At 39.7% G+C, this 18,283-nt stretch overlaps 1 protein-coding gene across 1 annotated transcript in view; it reads left to right on the top strand.

Annotated features, from left to right (window-relative positions):
* The window catches only part of AFF2 (ALF transcription elongation factor 2), a 145,614-nt gene that overhangs the window by 52,803 nt on the left and 74,528 nt on the right, over window positions 1-18,283 (top strand). The window contains exon 5 of the mRNA XM_069064242.1: window positions 14,520-14,557. Within this exon, the coding sequence (XP_068920343.1) occupies window positions 14,520-14,557 (38 nt within the window). The remainder of the gene's footprint in view (window positions 1-14,519; window positions 14,558-18,283) is intronic.

Raw genomic sequence — 18,283 nt, 5'->3', positions numbered from 1 at the left:
ACACACACACACACACACACACACACACACACACACACACACACACTGCTTTTCTCTGCTTATCAAACCAAACATTTTCACCCAAACTTGGAAACTCTCATTTTCTGATGCCTAGGGATGAAGTTAATAGAACCTCTCTGTATGCACAGATAGCTTTTTAATCTACTCGGTCTCAGGTGACAGAAGCCAGTTTGGGGCTTGTGTTAAGGATCAGTTTGGAATTGACATGAGTCTCCTAATGTCTGTGTTCTAACTAATTTTGAACTAGTGATCAGAGGCTAAAATGAGAGGCCAGCCAATGCTTCTATACAGACCCTAGGACAATGATATTAATCATGTTATTCAAGCATAATTTTTTCCAAGTGCTCTTTTAATTTCAGTTCAATTCAGCAGACATTGATTGGTGCCCACCGTGTAAGAGGCATAAATTGTGCCAGGCACTGGAAATAAAAAGATGAATATTAATCAGAACATTCTTTACTTACTAAGTACCTACTATGTGCTATACTCTGGGGATACACAGAGAAAAAGAAATCAGTCCCTGCCCTTGAAGTGCTTACATACTGCTAAGGAAAATAAAATGTAAAATAAAAACAAAGTAATTTCAAGGTGGGGAAAAACCCTAATAAATGGAGGAATTCTGTAGGAGGTAGCACATGAGCCAAGCCTAATAGGATATGGTGAGAAAGGAAAGGATTCTAGGAATGGGGAGGGGGTTTTGGGGGAGGCAGAGAGGACATAAAGCCTGTACAGAAGCACAGGTGCAAAAGAGATGAAATGCTGAGTATAAGAAATAGCCAGTAAACCAGTTTGGTCAGCCCATAATGTTGTGGGGAGAGGGTCACGTGAAATGAAGACAGATTGTGGAGGTCTTCAAATGACAAACAGAAGAGTTTGTCTTTTATCTTGGGGGTCCATTGGGGACCATTGATGATTCTCAGTTAGGGAGTGACATGATCGGACGTGTGTTTTAGCAACATTATTTTGTGTGGCTGTTTGGAAGATAGACTGGGGAAGGGAGAGATTAAATGGTTGTCATGTGAGTGGAGAAAAGGGAATGCATGCAGGAGAACTTGGAGATGTAGAATTTACAAATTGGCAACTCTCTTTCTCTCATGGAAATGAGAGAAAATGAATTGGGGGTATTGTGATGATGAATAAGTGTGATAACAGAGGTACCAGCTTGGACATATATTAAATGTGTGACTTTGGGCAAGTCACCTGCTGTGTCTGGCCTTTAGTTTCCTCTTTTCTCAAATTAGGGTGCTAGACTAGATGAGCTCTCTGTGCTCTCTAGTAAGCATCTCTAATATGTCTGGTTCTATTTCCTAGGGAGCATTTTGATCAGACTTTTCACTTTTCAGACAGTTAATGGGAATCGTGTTTAAGCAATCTTAGATTTCCAATTCACCCCTTATTCTTCCTACTTTCATAGTCTTTTCAAGACAATCTAAGTTGGGCTACCATGCTTTGAGTGCACAGTAAGCCTAGGCTGGGTAGTCTAATGGTCAGATATAAAGGAGCATGATAAAATGGAAAGGGGATTAGATGTGGTGCCAGGTAACTTGGCTCTTCCACTTTTACCTGTGTGAACTTAGGCAAGTCCCTTCCCCTTTCTGGCCATCAGTTTCCTTTTCAGTAAAAGAAGGGGCTAGATTACATGATTGCTAAGGTCCCTTTCTGACTCAAATTTATGATCATAACTGACTTGCTGGTATCTCTGTAGCATTGTGGTGTTCCAAGTCAAGTCAGCAAGCATTTTGAAGTGCTTACTATATGTTAGGCACTGTGTTAAGCACTAGGGATACAAAGAAAGACAGAAATGGGGGAGACAACATTTTAACAATTTACAAGCAGGATATAGGTACAAGGCGGGCATGAAAGACCTCTTTCAGAAGGTGAAATCTGAGCTGAGACTTGAAGGAAGATGGGAAGCAAAGAGAAGAAGGACATTCCAGGTATGGGGGGTCGTCAGTGAAAAGTCAAGCAGTTGGGAGAAGGAGCCTTGGTACAAGGAACAGCAATGAGTTCTGTGTGGATGAATCACAGAATGGAGCATAGGCAAGCACAAGAAGACCAGAAAGGTAGGAAGGGGCCTGTTTGGAAAGGACTTTGAATGCCCAATAGAGAATTTTGTAGTGTATCCTGAAGGTGATAGGGAACCATTGGAGCATATTGAGTGGGAGGGGAGTGACATGGATGGACTGCAATTAGAAGATCCCTTTGAGAGCTGAGTGGAGGATAGACTGCAGTGGGGAGAGGCTCCACAGTACAGGATGATCAGCCAAAAGGCTATTGTAATGATCCAGGTGTGAGATGCTGAGGGCCTACGCCAAGGCAGCTGAGGAGAGAAGAGACTATATGAGAGATGTTAAAAGAGAAACCATAGGCCTTGGCATCAAATTGTGCCTGAGAGGTGAGAGATGACAAGGTGGCAAGGATGGCACAGAGGCTGGGATCTTGAGTGACTGGGAGGCCAGGGATGCCTTGACCATACCAGGGAAATTATGAAGAGGGGTAGATCGGGGGGATGACGGCTTCTGTTTCGGACATGTTGAGTTTGAGGTATCTGGTTTTGTTGTGCTTTCTTTTTCTGAGTGCTTTCTGGTTATGTGGGATTAAGGGGACCCTGAAAATGAGGAGTTAAATCTGGAATCAATTTTCCTTTACAGTTGAGGAGCAGTTATTGATGCCGCTCTTGCAGTTCAATAAAAGATCTAAAGAGATAGACCAAGCAGCCTAATCAGTCACAAATGTTTTTTTTTTACAAAGAAATTGTATTGACAGGTTTATTAAAATGGCTATCTTTAAAGTTTTCAACTATCCACAGCCTGACCTATTCCAAAGGCCTTTCAAACACATGGGGATCAGGCCCAAGAGCCCTCTATGGCCTAGTCACAGCACCAGGTAAACATCTGCTGAATGTTTCACCGAATGAGCTCATTACGTTTGATTTATGCAGGACAAAGGGGCGAGACATTACAGTGCAGTGATGCAGCCTTCCTAAGTCACTGCTAACTCCATATGTAGGACTCTATGGACCCAACAGGCCCAGATTGGTAGGCAAGTATGCAGACAGATGGGCCACGGAAGCAGTAGGCACTGTCTGCAATGTCTTTTCAGGACTTTGAGTAGTAATAGGATCTTGTTCAGTGGACACCCCCTCCCCAACATGGCTTCATCATAGCTTCAGTCAGCGTTTCAGGAATGAGGAATAGGGCTAGGTACGTTTCACTGGAGACCAGCATCAGCCAAAGCTGATGGTTTCTGTGCCTTGTAAGCCAAGCTGCACAGTTCAAATGAATTTTGAGTACAAAGCATCCTATTAAGTTGTACCTGGAGATGGTATTCATAGTGACTGTCATATTTTCTTTATTAACCAGATTTCTTTGCTTCTTCCACTCTGAGATGGTCACCTTCCTAGTAATATGACTTTGGAAGCATGATAACTTTGCCATTGGGGTCACTAACATGTGTATTACTTTACAAGGGGAAATGTCATAAAACATTTGGGTTCCTTTTTGTCCTCCCCCTTTATTTCCTAACTTTCTCTTACATGTGTTGGTCTGATTATTTCTCACATACAAACCAATTTGATTTTAATCCAGGGTTTTGATCTGGATTTTCTATTGAATCCTGGTCTCCTTTTGAGACCTGGATTAACACCAGATAATTGCATGCAAAATGAATTCCTGAGGAGCAGCAGCACCAACAAAATTGTGGTAGCCTTGGGTGATTCTTCCACCTGTGCCTTGCACACAACTTTCTGAGAAGATCAAAAGCAATTTTTCATGTTTAAAATTGGCGAATGAAAGAAAGGTGGTGGGGAGGAAAGAGGAAAGATCCACCCAATACATGGGTAGGGGCAGGGGGCCCGGGCAGGACTGCCAAAGGAGGCCAGGGCTGGTTGAAACACTGTGGTGAAAGCCTTCTGATGACCATGACTTAACCTGAGGGCCCAGGGAGGATGAAGGAAACCAAAAAGGGGTCCATGTAAATGAAAGAGCAGGAGAGATGACCTTTGACTTATCATTCCAAAACTAGAGACACTGATAAAAGATAGAGTAAATTATAATGAATACAAATGAAGTTGTGTGCTGGTTACTTCTAGTGTGTCTAAGGTAATAACTTCTTAACAGCTTAACTCCATAGTCGAGGAAAAAAAACTAGATGCGAGCCCATTTACCCATCATCCTAACCTCTGTTTTGGAAATGAATCCACCCTAACTGCATGCATTCATATTGGCTTTCCAGCTATAATTATTCTTAGCAGCCACAGTTATCCCTCCTCAAGGTTTCTCTAAACGTCCATTGACTTTGTTATCAGCCCAACAGCTCTTCTGTAATGGCATCACTAGGGCACATAGGGAGAGAGGTCAGCTTGTCAGAGCTATAGAAAAAGCACATGGCTTAGAATGAAACTCACTGACAAATAACTAAGTCTTTGAATGTAGACGGTTTCTCTCTCGTTGACACATATTGAAATCCCCAGCAGAATGGGGACAGTTGAAGGCTGACTAAAGAAAACTCTCACATTGTAATTTTGAAATTATCTAGCAATTAGATAATAAGAGAGGAAATTTTAATTTATTCATTAATGACAGGAAAGTGAATAGGATAACATATAAGGTTAATGGAATAACATTGGCCTTTATATTCCCCAGATTGGGTATGCCATTCTGCTTTATTAACATAGAGACTAGATTAATAAGAAAATGCTTAGGGCTGGTATGATGTGATTTTTAATATGCTCCAGGCAGCTATTTCACTGTTTAGAAACCTGCATGCTGAATTTTTCCATTGTAATTAGATCTGCTATTTTTAGTACCAAATGTTTTGACTTATGATATGCATATAATAAACTATCCATGAATACACACAGATGTATAATCATGCAACACAGCTCAAGGTGGCATAGCTTAAAACCATCAGCTGGCGAATGTCCACAAAAAGGAGGAACGGTTAGCCAACGTGCACATTAATTTCCAGTGTATACTTTAATTACAGAAACAAATTCTCACATGTTTAACTCTTTTGTTGTTGTCATTTTTGTAACCTGTAGATGGGACAGAGGTGCAGATTTGTTTTGGCCTAAAGGAACTAAGAATCGAATTAAAAATAAATTGATGCTATTTACATGTAGCAGGGAGCATTGTAATGGGAAAAAATAGCCCTTTAACCTGAAGGCTATGCATATAGCATGTTCCAGGCTACTAGCAACCCCTCCCCAGGACTGCAAATATATCTCCAGGTCCCCATGGATTAGTAGTTATCTTGTTATATTTCAAGCCAAAAAGTGACCTGGGGCCATATTAGTTTGGGAAACACTGTTTTAAATGGTCTCCCTTAAATTTATAGGTCATTACTAATGTGAAATATGTTTACATGGTTGCACATGTATAATCTATATCTGAATGCTTCCTGTGGTGGGGAGGAGGGTTTAACGGAGGGAGGGAAGGAGAAAAAATGTGGAACTCAAAATTTTATAAAAAATAAAGGAAAAAATGAATATAGGTCATTAGTGGCTCAAATGAGACCACTGCTCAAGCATGTTTAAATTTTAAGTCTATTTCATAACAGGGAGCCAAGTTCAGCTGATGTGGTAATGTGTTATCATCTGTGTTTAAGGTCCTTATGCCTTGATAAAACAAATATAAACAGGGACAAAATGAAGTTTTAAAATCTGTGCCATTGTCTACCAGAAAACTCAAGAGATTGAAGTTTCTATATTGGCCTAAGTAAGCTTTTAACAATTTGACTTGGTATTTTGTTTGCAGTTTGAGTTTAAGAGCTGGGGATTAGGATTTGGGGCTTATAGGCCAAGCCTAATGTAGCCTACCCATTAAATGTACCCAGCCTACTACTAAGGGCATGAGGCAACCTACAAAAACTAAGGGCTTGTGCCCTCTCATTTAGAGTGGTTTGTGGAAAGAAAACAGAATGTAGCTCATTGTTAAACTGCCAACTCTATTTATCTACTGGGAGCAAAAGAAAATATTTTAATTCTTTAGAAAAACTGCCAGAATTTGAGTTAAGATAAGTAAATTGTGTAGGCCCTGACTCTTGTTTACACGAACTTTGGTCTGAGGCAGAAAACTGACCTTGTGTAGTCGACCTTGTAAGTCCCTCTCATGGAATCTGAGGGAAGCTTGGGGCCTTGGGCTCTTGCCTGCTTGAGGTTTTCAGTTCTTCTGATTCGACTGGACAGAAATTTATTTTTCCCCACAACTGTGCTGGCTTTAACACCATTTACCTCCTGTTTTCTTTAAGCAAGGAAGGAGAGGCCCTTCTCAGCAGCTATGAGCAAGAGGTGGGGCTGGGGCCTGAGCTGAGTGAGGAACAGGGAAGAGGCCGTTACAATAAGAATAATTTAAATCCTACATTTTGAACCCCTAAATCCAGAGTTTCCTGTTCTTCAGTGACTGGTGTAACATAATGACTGAATGCCAGATTTTTGGTGGAGAAAGAAATGCCCCCAAGTAAATTCTAATAAGCTTTGCCTGCTTTATTTATATTTACTTATGATTATTAGTGGCAACAGAAAACTTCTTGGGACTGAAAGAGGCTTCTTAACAGAAGCCAGTTAATACATTTTTCAGTGAGTTAGAAGCAGAAACTCTAGTCTAGAGTTAAAGAATATGGTCAGTTGACAAATAGATGTTTCTAAAGGTATTTATTTCCTGCAGAACAATAGATTTAGGGAGAATAGTGCTTAATGAAATGTAAGCACTTGAGAATGCTGTTATGTTAGTTTTGGACCTGCTACTTAAAAAAATCCTTCTCTACTGTTTAAATGCACTTGAAGACAAAAGGAACAAGTTCTAAAACCCATATTATCTATGTTCACATCTAGACACTTTTTTTCCTGATACATAGAGTAAAGATGACAAGGAGCCCTATCTCCTCAATGGGAAAGATGGTTGGTAGGAGATTACATCTGTGTAATTTCACCACCAGCACCACCCAGCTCCAAGTTGCTACTCATGATTCCAAGTGGCCATTGGGTCATGGCTGGAGGGTTAAGTGATCCCTGATCTATTATCTCACAGTTTGGAAAGCAGCATTCCATTACCCATGACTTCGTAGATGAAAGTGACCACTTCCTCACTTCATACAGACTCAAGTTAAAATAGAAGACACTGACTCCTTTTTCGGCAGGAAAGAAATTGAATATAGTAGTTGAAATCTTTTTGTAGATTGTGCCTGTCCTACCAAATCACACAATATCGACGTATAAGAAGAAATAAAACACTCAACCATTTCAATGCTTGCTTGCTTGGATGCATGGACTGAATTTGTCCTGTTTCATCCACTTGCTCTGACTTCATATAGACAGCCTGTAAGCAGCAAGGTAGAACCAGTGAAATCACAGAGCAGAAGAGTCCTTTTGTGCTGGCTCCTTCCTTAATGCTCAGTAAAACAATAAAACAATTATTCTAGGTATGTGTCTGTCTAAGTGAGTTAGCCCATTCTATAGTTATTGATTATAGTACATCCAAATACATCAATGATGAGGTCATTTATTAATGAATTAGTTTGTTTCAGGCTTTTCTCCTGAAATGGCAGATCGATGCAATTTGCCAATAGTGCCTGCTAGGTTATTTCACAGTCAAGTGGAGAGAGAACAGTTGAGCTACTTGGAAGCTTCTAGGTGCCTATATAACCCTTTTCCACTGAACCCAGTTAGTCAGTGTCGTATAAACATGGCCTCTGCACATGAATTCTTAGGAGATATCTGTTAAAGGGCTTTGACCACTGTACAACATGGTACATTTGTCTAATAAGGTAATGTAAGTAGCATGATGTCAAAGATTTTTAGAGAGAAAATGTAAGGGATGTATATAGAAAAATGATTATAAAAATCACATTTTATGTGTGACTGACAGGAGTAATATTATGACTAGGGGAAAAAAAGCAATTCCCAAACAAACTGACTTGTGAAATTAGTTCAGGGTTTAGAATATCTCCAGGCCATCTCTGCACTCACCTTGATAATCTTACCACAAAGAAAACATAGTTATCTCCTTTGAGTCTTTTTGTAATTTAGCAAAAGAAAGAAATTTTATTTATTTTGTATGATATCTCACAGAATGGGATAGACAGGTAATTTGTTAAATCTGGATATAAGCAGGGGTGAATTCTTAATATCCTAAACCGTTCTTGAAACCTAATAGAGTTCATCTATTCGATGTATTAGGATCACACTTAAGAAATCAGGGGATTATTAGGTAATATTTTACTACCTTAAAAATTAGCTTTATAAAATTCCTATAGTTATATATTAAGTGTTCAAGTGCTTTGATGCTTGGGTTTTTCCTTAGAAGAATTTTTTGTGCATGCTATCAATGAGATTCATTGGACAGGGGAATGTTGTTGCTGCTATCGTTGGTTTTGTCTGTGAAGGCTGGGCAGTTTTATGGTTAGTGTAATGAAGTGTGACTCAAGTCCTATTCTCTGTTTCTGACTGTAATCATCAAGAGCATAGGATTTCAGTCAGAAAAGTATGGTAGAGATAATCTACTCTAGCCGTCTCAGTTTCAAGAGGAAGAAGCCTGAAGCCCATAAAGGGAAATTAAAAACATAGGTAACAAGTAGCAAACCTGGGATTCTTCATTAGTGGGCCTTGCCAGTCCACCTTCATTTCCTTCTTTGAACCAGGAAAGAGACTGATCAATCAATAAATTGTCATAGCTGAATTTTTTATTACCTTTTTTATAACTGGCTTTCAAGTAGAATGCTTTCCTAATAGAGAGAAGGTAGAAGTATGGTTAGTATTTTTGGATTCAGAATCGGGTAATGGGTTCCTTTGGAGGGAAGATTCTAGTCTAATACCGGAGTGATCTGTTCATGGCCTTGTGTTCCTTTACCAGTTTTATAGACTCTGTCCTGGGCTGCCATTTTTTTCTCTATTCTCTCAGTTGGTGGTCTCATCATTTTGAATGGGTTCAATGATCATTTCTATGCAAATATTGCCCATATCTATATGTCTAGCTCCACTCTTTCCACTGAACTTTTAACCAACATCTACAAATGTTTATGGGATGTTTCCAGTTGGATATCCAACAGATATCTTCCCTTTCCAATCTGGGGGGAGATATCCTTGACTTTTTACTCTCCCTCACCACAATATATAATTGGTTGCTTCTATATTGACACTATTTCTTCTCCCTTCACCTATCTACCCTCCACAAACTGCTAAAATAATATCCCTGAAGCACACATCTGACCTCGTCACTCCCCCTCTCAGTAAACTTCAGTGGCTCCTATTATCTCTGTGATAGAATAGAAATTCCTCTGTTTGGAATTTTTAAAGCTTTGCATTATTCCCTTTTGTGCATGCTACAGTAGGTCAGAACTGTTCTTGCTCTTCCCATCTCCATGCCTTTGCATCAGCCATCCATAATTCCTGGAATGCCCTCTCTCCTCTCCTCTACCTCCTGGAATCCCTTATTTCCTTCAGCACTCAGCCCAAACAATGCCTTCCACAGGAGGCATTTCCTGGTTCCCTTTCCAACTTGTTCATACCTTCTCTTCTATGGTTATAACTACTTTATATTTATCTGAATCTCCCATGGTAAAATGTGAGCTCCTCTGGAGTGAGGGTTGTTTAATTTTGTCTTTGTATCCTCATGCTTACATAGTGCCTGGCACAGAGATTTGTTGATTGATCGATCGCCTATGTCAGTGAATAAATTCTCTGTAAATGTATTATTATGCTGGTAAGGATCATTTCAGTGGCTGTGGATTCTGTGTCCCAGGCATTTATGATGAACTCATAAGAAGGCATCATTCCCACTGATCACTGGTCTCTGTACTTTCTAATAAGAAAGACTTGAGAGAGAACTAAGGGATGCCTAATTCTATAGAGTTCAATACTCATTTATTAAGCACTGAGATGTGTGGCACCATCATTGATGCTGGCTACTCGAGTTGAAACATGCCATGGTCCATGTTTACAAGGAATACAAATCTACAAATAAGGGAGATGAAGCCACATAAGTATTTTATGAGAGCCACAATAGGACCTGAGAAAAATCCCATGAAAAATATGAGGAAACAGAGAACACTTTCAGTTGAGAAAACCAGTGAAGGCCTCATGGAAAAGTTAGCTCTTGAGCTGGGTTTTAAGGAAAGAGGGGGATTTCCTAGGCAGACATGTGGAAGGCAGTGCAGTTGAGCTAAGGAATTCACCCCCTCCTGATCTGAGTAGTAGAAAGGAAGGAAACAAACATTTATTAAGCACCTACTATGTGCCAGAATTGGACCTCAGGTCTTCCTAACTCCAGACCTGACACTTGTATCTATCCACTGTACCATGTAGCTATAAAATAAGAGGAATACATGCCACAAGGAGGAGTTGTCAGAGACATGATCAGTGTGAGGCCATAATGGAGCACAAAGGGGAGATGCCTATCATTCTCCATTGAAATAATGGTCACTAGGGGTGGCTAGGTGGCACAGTGAATAGAGCACTGGCCCTGGAGTCAGGAGGACCTGAGTTCAAATTTGGCCTCAGACCCTTGACACACTTACTAGAGGTGTGACCTTGGGCAGGTCACTTAACCCCGATTGACCTAGCCTCCCCCCTTCAAAAAGCAAAAAATAATTTAAAAATTAAAAAAAAGAAATAACGGTCACTTTAGAGTCTACATCATTTTGTGGATCCATAGTGTTTTATTATCTGGTATATTATTTGATCATGAATATATACATGCTTAAATCCATAGGGAAAGCAAGTGATTTATAATAGCTTCCTCTCCATTTCACTTTCTTCCCTAATATATCCTTATCCTCAAGCTTCACCCTCACCTTACATTTTAAGTATAAGTTTAGGAGAACAGCATAAAATTCAGGAGAATTATTATTTTTAGTACTTTCTAACAGTATAGATCACTGCCCTCAGAGAAGAGCCACCCAGCATCCTCTGTAAGGGGTAAATAAGTTACCAAAACCCAGAAATGACAAATTAAAGTGGCATAATGATCTTACCTACATTTTCCAATCTATGTAAATCACTATAACACGTATTTTTAAATTCACAATTAGCTGCATTCCCAATACGTCCCCTTTTATATTATGTCATTTCACTTATTTGCAATCTATTTCTGATGTTGGCATATGTATCTGTCATGTGAAATTTTCTGCTCAGCACCCGTCATTTTAGGAGGTGAATCTCCTCATCTTTATACAGAAAAGTTTTGGCCATTTAAGGCCACATAAAAATTGTACAACAATAGTCTGTTTTTTAAAAAAGATATTTTCACTCACATCTCTGCAATCGCTTAATTCTCTTTAAAAATATGAGATCTCAAAAGAAGTGCAAATTATTAACATTCATTTGAAAGAATGCCCCAGGTCACTAGTACTAAGATAAATGCAAGTCCAAACAATGCTGAGGTTTCCCCTCATATCCAACAAATTGGCATAAATGACATAAGATGAGCACAGTATCTAATGGGTTGTATAAATACAGGCACGATAATTCATTGTTGGTGGAGCTGTGAATTAGTACAACTATTCTTAAAGTAATTTGGAATTATCTACCATTTAACCCAGAGATCTTGCTGCTAGGTTTATACCCCAAGAAAGTTACTGACAAAAAGAAAGGCTCCATATATGCCAAAATATTTATAGCAGCACTTGATGGTAATGAGTAGCTTGAAGCTAAGTAGTCCATCAATTAGGGAATGGCCAAAACAAATTGATATGGGAATGTAATGTAATATGATGCCATAAGAAACAAGAAACATGCTGAATCTAGAGAAGCATGGAAAGATTTACACATGAACTGATGAAAACAGAAATAAACAGAGCTAAGGAAGCAATATATGCATGACTACAATAATGGAAATGTAAGGAATACCACAAAACAGTCAAAACTGAATCTTGTGAGATAGCAATTAATGAGCTTAGTCCCAAAGAACAGATATAAGAAGACATCCCCTCCCAATCCCACTGCTTTGCACAGGTGGAAGTCCATGGTTACAGAACATGACATACAAGAGCAAAGTGTTTCAGTGTTAAACAAGTTTACTGAAATTTTTCTCTTTGAAAAATTCTGTTACAAGAGGTTGCTCTCTGGGAGAAGGACAGGAACTCATCTAAGCAATGTAAAAACAAAAGATATCAATTAAAATCTATTTTTTAAATGAGGGGGGTGAAGCTGACTGCATGCTGAATGGACTCAGTACAGTCATTCTCTTTCATGAGGATAAAAGGGATGGATAGAGAGAGATTTGAGAAGGATAGCTAGGAACACAGACTAGAGCTGTGAATTTCAACCTGATGAAAAGTTAATTACTAAAGCAAAGGGAATGACTCGACCGAGACCATCTGAGTCAATAGCAACCCAGGAAAAAAAATCATTTGAAGGAAGTATTTTCCTGTAATGGTTTTATAAAAGACTACATTTCAAAGGGACCTACCCCAAACACAATTGTACTGCTCCTGATCATAGGGAAATAATTAGCTCAAATTGGCTGGCTTGATGCACTGATAGCATTTTCAAATGATATGTTTCTTAATCAAAGCTCCGGTTCTTCATTGTCCCCCCCCCCCTTTGATTTCTTTCTCTCCCCACCTTCTGTCACTGGGCATGCTCACAATGATTGCAGTCTCTGTTCAGAAAGAAATTGAACACACACTTGAATCTAGTGCCAAGTTACTTTTAGTAACCTGAATTGTTCTAAGAAAAAGTGAGAAAAATCCAGCTAGCTTTCACAGATTTGAGGAGCTAGAAAAGGTTTGGTCTCAGTGTTTCCAGAATTATCTTTCTTTGGCCTGCTGCTCAAAACCATTTCCCTCTAGCCAGGATAAGCAGGCGGGAGAAGGAGTTCTGTGGATGTGTAGAAAAGCTTAGAGCAGGAAGAGTCTGATGGATGTTTTACCCAGCATCCTGCTCTTCTTTTGCTAACCTCATTGGGCAGACTTGGGTAGATCAGTTGCAGTAGCAGAAATACATACTTTGATAAACAATCTGAATTAGTGATTTCCCCTTCACCATGATGATGTCACTAAATTTCAGGCATTACAAGAGCCAACAAGAGACTGCCTGTTTCTTTATTTTAACTTATTATGTCTTGTTATATATGCCATTTTGGCAAATGCCAAATTTCAGACTCAGGCAAATGATGAACAAAATTCTTGACTCCCTAGCCCTGTCCAAAAATTATGGATATTTCTTTAGCAAGAGAATCTAGATTTCATCAAACCAGAAGTAGGATTCCAAAATCAAAATGTGATTGATTAGAATTCGGTTCAGAAGGATGAAGTTATTGAACAAGAATTTTTAAATATGATTCCATATTCTAATGTTCTAGTACATACGATACAATCCCTGTAACAGATTTACATTTTTCTCTTTTATATCTTCCCTCCCTTCGTCATCTCCCATCTCCTTTACACCTTCTGCAAAGTCTTTATGAAACTAATAGCACTACCTGGACACTGTAAAAGGACATAGCTTGATATTATCCTTGTTTTTTCAACTCTTTTTTTCTATTAATACGATTTATTTAGCTTAAATGCATTCTAGAAATCTGAGTTTGTTTCTGATGCCATAATTATGCTATAGAAATGGGGGGAGGGGAAATCATCCCTAAAAACCTCCAGGTGTTTAAACACTTTGGTAGACTGTAACCATTCTACCATCAGTGCCCCCAGCTGTGTTGCTTAGCAACATTTTAATTCAAGAAGAATCGAAGGAGATGAAATCCCTGTGGAGAGGGAAACAGAAATAAGAGGGCCGTTGACAGATGATCTGAGTTGTTTCTTCTAATATACTGTGAAGATCACTAGCTCTTTTCATGAATGATAAATGGACTGTACACAGATCAATGGATTCAGCAATAAACTGGAACCCAGGCTCCATGTCCAAGCTGGTGCAGGCCAAGAGGTCCAGAGATTGACTCATTTAGATGATTCAAGCAGTGTTTTCTCAAAGGCTTCACAAATATAAATTGATCTGAGCTTTTGGTGATCCTTTGCCCTTTTGTGGTGTTGGCTAATAAAAAACAATTTGGAAACAAATGCCCCTTGGACCAATGGCCATGGGAGTGCTCTGGTGGCTGATAGTCATAGGAGGGATCCATGATGATGTTCAGATGAGTGGTTTCATGTCATCGACCTCAAAATGCATCAAGGATTTTGTGTAAGCAGTCCGATCCCCCCCGCCTTTAAAAAAATTCAGATTCATAGATGTTAGAATGAAGAAAGCCACATGACAAAGATTATAGTTCAAGTAGTACTTTCTACTGTGTACTTGTGGGATTCCTGCTGAATCCAAGATGTAGGCATGTGCTGTCACGTCAGCATCTGGAAGCAGATCTGGCATAGGTGACAGTATTCCCTGAAAGAGATGAATTTTTTTTTCTCCAGCTTTAGTTTCCTGAGGCAACCTGCTTTGGTTCACTTAGTATGGTGCTGTGAAGCATTCTGATACTGTAGATTGTTTTGGTAATCAGTTGGAAGTCTGTGCCTATTAATGTTGCTTAATGGAATTTTTTTTCTTTAATTCACAGGACATTGAAAAGGCAAAATCCATGGACATTCCTTCAAAGTAAGTTCCTTTTTATATCAGTTGGATATTTCAACTGTAACAATCTCAATGCAAAGAAAAATAATTTTGAGAGAGAGAGAAAGGAGTAGGAGGAAGGAGGGAGGGAGGCAGGCGCACACTGGAGTTTGATTTAATCCTGAATTATGGACATAAAAAATTCTCTTAATCAGCAGGGGCCTGCTTTGGTTTTCCCCATATCCCTGATGAACAAACGCCCTAAGTTGTGCTCAGTTTACATAAATTAATATGTGCGTTCTATGAATAGCTGCCAAATAATATTATAATCATTTTAGACAAATAGTACTTCTGGCCTTGCGGGCTTTGCACATGCTAAAAAGATTACATTTTTAATTGCAAGCCTTAGAAAGATCTGACAGAGAGGGAAATCACTGAAAGTGTGCCAAGTGCTTTGTAGCCACGTGGGAATGTTTTACACCTACCTTTGTGCCTAGGCCTCTCTGCTCTAGTGATGAAAAGCTCAGAAAATTCTATTTTTCTTTTCCGGCTGCTGATTTCTGAAAGGTGTCTTAGCTGGGGCCAATTTCCAGGGCCTTTTCTGGAATATTGTACAGTCATAAGCGAGCAGCATAGCACTCCTCTCGTTACAGTCTTTCTAGACATCTGGTCTATATCTCCAGAAGATAGCTTTTTTTTGTTCCAGTTAAAGAGGTGGTTGGTCATTAGTCATTCTGGTTGACGTGGCATCTTATTTCAGTGTTCCAACATGGACAAGTTCAGACAGCTGTTTCATTTCCAAAAGAAAGAACCAACCTAGTTGCTATGTTATTACATCTCCAGCAGTACCGTGTCCCCAGGAGTTACACATTCATGGTTAGTAGTTACTTGGTACGGTGTTACTGTGGCCAGTAAGCTCAGTGGTTTGGAGCATGGCACTAATGAGGTCAGGCCATAGGTTCAATCTCTGGGTGGGCTCATTAGTGTTCTACTTTCCCACAATCACAGACTGTGTGCCACTCACCCTGACCCTCTCCCAAATGTGAACCCTCAGTCATGAGGGTATGAGCCAGAGAGAAAGCCAGCCCATTGTAATAGAAACCCCCTCAGAGCCAATGGAGGTCCCAGGTTAGCCTCATGCCTGAATACCAGGCTATTTTTCTTTGTGTAGAACTGCACTAAACTACACTGAAAGTGGCAGCAATTTTCTTTTCACTTATTGATAGAAATGGTTTCTACAAAAAAGAGTATTTTTTAGATGGCCGTTTATTCATAGGGAAGATTCTATATAATATCTCCCAGGTTCAGGACTACAACAAGGAGGAACAAAGTAGATAGGGAGTCACATGGAGATAAGAATTGACCAAAGGATTGGTAAAATAATGTGGAGTTTTGGAGATTATTTTTTATTCCGTAGTGTGTTTTAAATCTGCTTGGTAACAGACCCGTTACAACCAACTCCTGGGTGTTTAGAATTGCCCTCCAATATAGAAAGCTGTTGAGCTTAGTGGGGCTTTGCACTCCCTTGCACCTGGGTTCATGTTACTAACTCACTATCTTGGCCTTTCCATCTGAGAATCATAGAGACGTGAGCCCTGGAAGTCATGGCAGCAGACCAAGGCCAAGTCCAACTGACAGCAGAGAAAATTCTTGTTGTTTTGTAAGTGAATTAACAGAGGCTCTTAGTCTCCAGGTAGTCAGTTCTGCCTGACCTATGGATATTCAATATGCTTATGCAAGAAAAGATCTAGAGACCAGATTAAGCAATCCTTCCAAGTTCTGGGGCAGGAGTGTTATTCTAGATGATATGGAAAGATGCTCAGCAATTAGAGGTCTCTTGGCCTTCTCCAAGTGGACCTGTCAGAGGCCTACAACTGGACCTGGAATTGGCACCTTCCAAAGAATGTGGCCCTTCCCCAAAAGGGACTGGCAGAACCATCCTGCTCAACTTAATTTGAGTCCAACCCACAACTGAAGAGGGCATATGCTAGTGAGGGCCTGCCTCCCGCCTAAAAAGGTAGCACGTGACTGACCACACACTTCTCCCTTCACATTTGTCAGATATTCATGAGTGTGCTCCTACTCAGTCACTATAAAATACTCGCTCCTAGATCTCCACGGTTCCCTTTCTTTGAGTATGCAATGTTGAGTGTTTGTGTCTGGCACTGAAGAAGTAGAGATTGTCTGATTCCACAGGAAATTGGAATGCAGTTTGGTGAATATCACAAATATGTATTTGTATTAAGTACTGTCATTGGATTAGGAAAAGGCAATAGATGTGAATTACTTTGTGACAGCCTAGCCTTACTTTCTTAACCCATTCTCTTTGCGTCCATTAAAAACCAACAAACCAGGGCGGCTAGGTGGCTCAGTGAATAGAGCACCGGCCCTGGAGTCAGGAGGACCTGAGTTCAAATCATGCCTCAGACACTGGACACACTTACTTGCTGTGTGACCTTGGGCAAGTCACTTGACCCCAATTGCCCTCCAAGCAAAAAAAAAAAAACCAACCCAACAAACCAACCAATGAGAATTTATTGACCACTCACCATTGTACTCATGAAATCCTACTTGATGAAAGACATTTTTATTGACATAGTTTGAGGAAAGAACTATCTTATATACCAGCAACTGAGAACTCTTGATGGGTCTGAAGCCAGTGTACATTTCAGTCTCTATGGGATTATCTTTGCCAAGGAACATATATTGTGTGTTAGCTGTTAATCATCTTAGTTATGCGTCAATATATCCATTGCAAAGGGTTTTTACTCATTTAAGTTGCTATTACCTCCTGAAATTTAACCAAGGGTATTTCAATGTAGCCCAATGCTGCCAATAGACTGCACCCCTTTCTGTCAGTGTGTGCTTGTCATGATAGGATAGGAAGGGCTGCCTTTTTCCAACCTCCTTATTTCACTCTATTTTCAATACCTTCAGGGTTACAACTGATCGCCTTAACCTAAGGAGATCATTCAACGCATTAAATATAGTCTATTTAAAATTGTAGAGACACACACACACACACACACAGCCTTTGCTTCAGGGATTAAAAATCAAAACAATATATCTGTATAACCTTAAGCAGAATTGCTTCCCAAGGTCTTTGGAAATGCATAGGAATTTTACTTGCCTCAGAATTTAGCCACAACTATAATATTATATATAATATATAGCATCCCTGGCTCTTAAAATATCAAAGAGAATTTTGTTTGAATTGCAATGTTCTACACTTCTCATATTATCAGTAGTTTCCATTGTGAAAACAAGGCCTGAAAGATTAGCCATCTCCTCTACCATATGTGGCCTAGCCTAGATGTTAAAAGACTCCTTTCTATTATTAAACCTTATGTGCTAGTGCACTCCTGCAGATGTGATTTGCTTTACTCTAAAAGCCCTGCACTAATAAGTTGAGTTGACTTGAAGGGAGCTCTATGTCTTCCCCCTCTCCCCACCAAAAATAGAAATATCTTCAGTTGTCATAAATATAAAATTGTCCCTTGTTTTTCTACTTTACTGACACAGTCTCCATTTTTGCTGACCTCATGTGGACTCATTCAACTTTCAAAGCTTGGGCTTGCTTCTGTAAACAGTGTACAGTGCTCTGATTCGTTGACGGCATAGGAGAACTTAGTAGAGTGCTAGAAAGTCTTCAAAGTCTATTTCATTTCTCTCCATGTAAATCATATAGTTCCCATATCGCCTAGAGAACCTTTGTATGAATTCTCATTGCAGGCACTTAGGCTTGTTGTAGCTAGCCCTCCTCCTTACGGG

This window comes from Petaurus breviceps, unplaced genomic scaffold (assembly GCF_028583685.1).
Source record: "Petaurus breviceps papuanus isolate PSGF00001 unplaced genomic scaffold, PetGlider_PUasm1.0 90626, whole genome shotgun sequence".
Taxonomy (NCBI): Eukaryota; Metazoa; Chordata; class Mammalia; order Diprotodontia; family Petauridae; genus Petaurus; species Petaurus breviceps.
The sequence above is the reverse complement of the archived record's forward strand: the minus strand, read 5'-3'. Positions and strand labels throughout refer to the sequence as shown.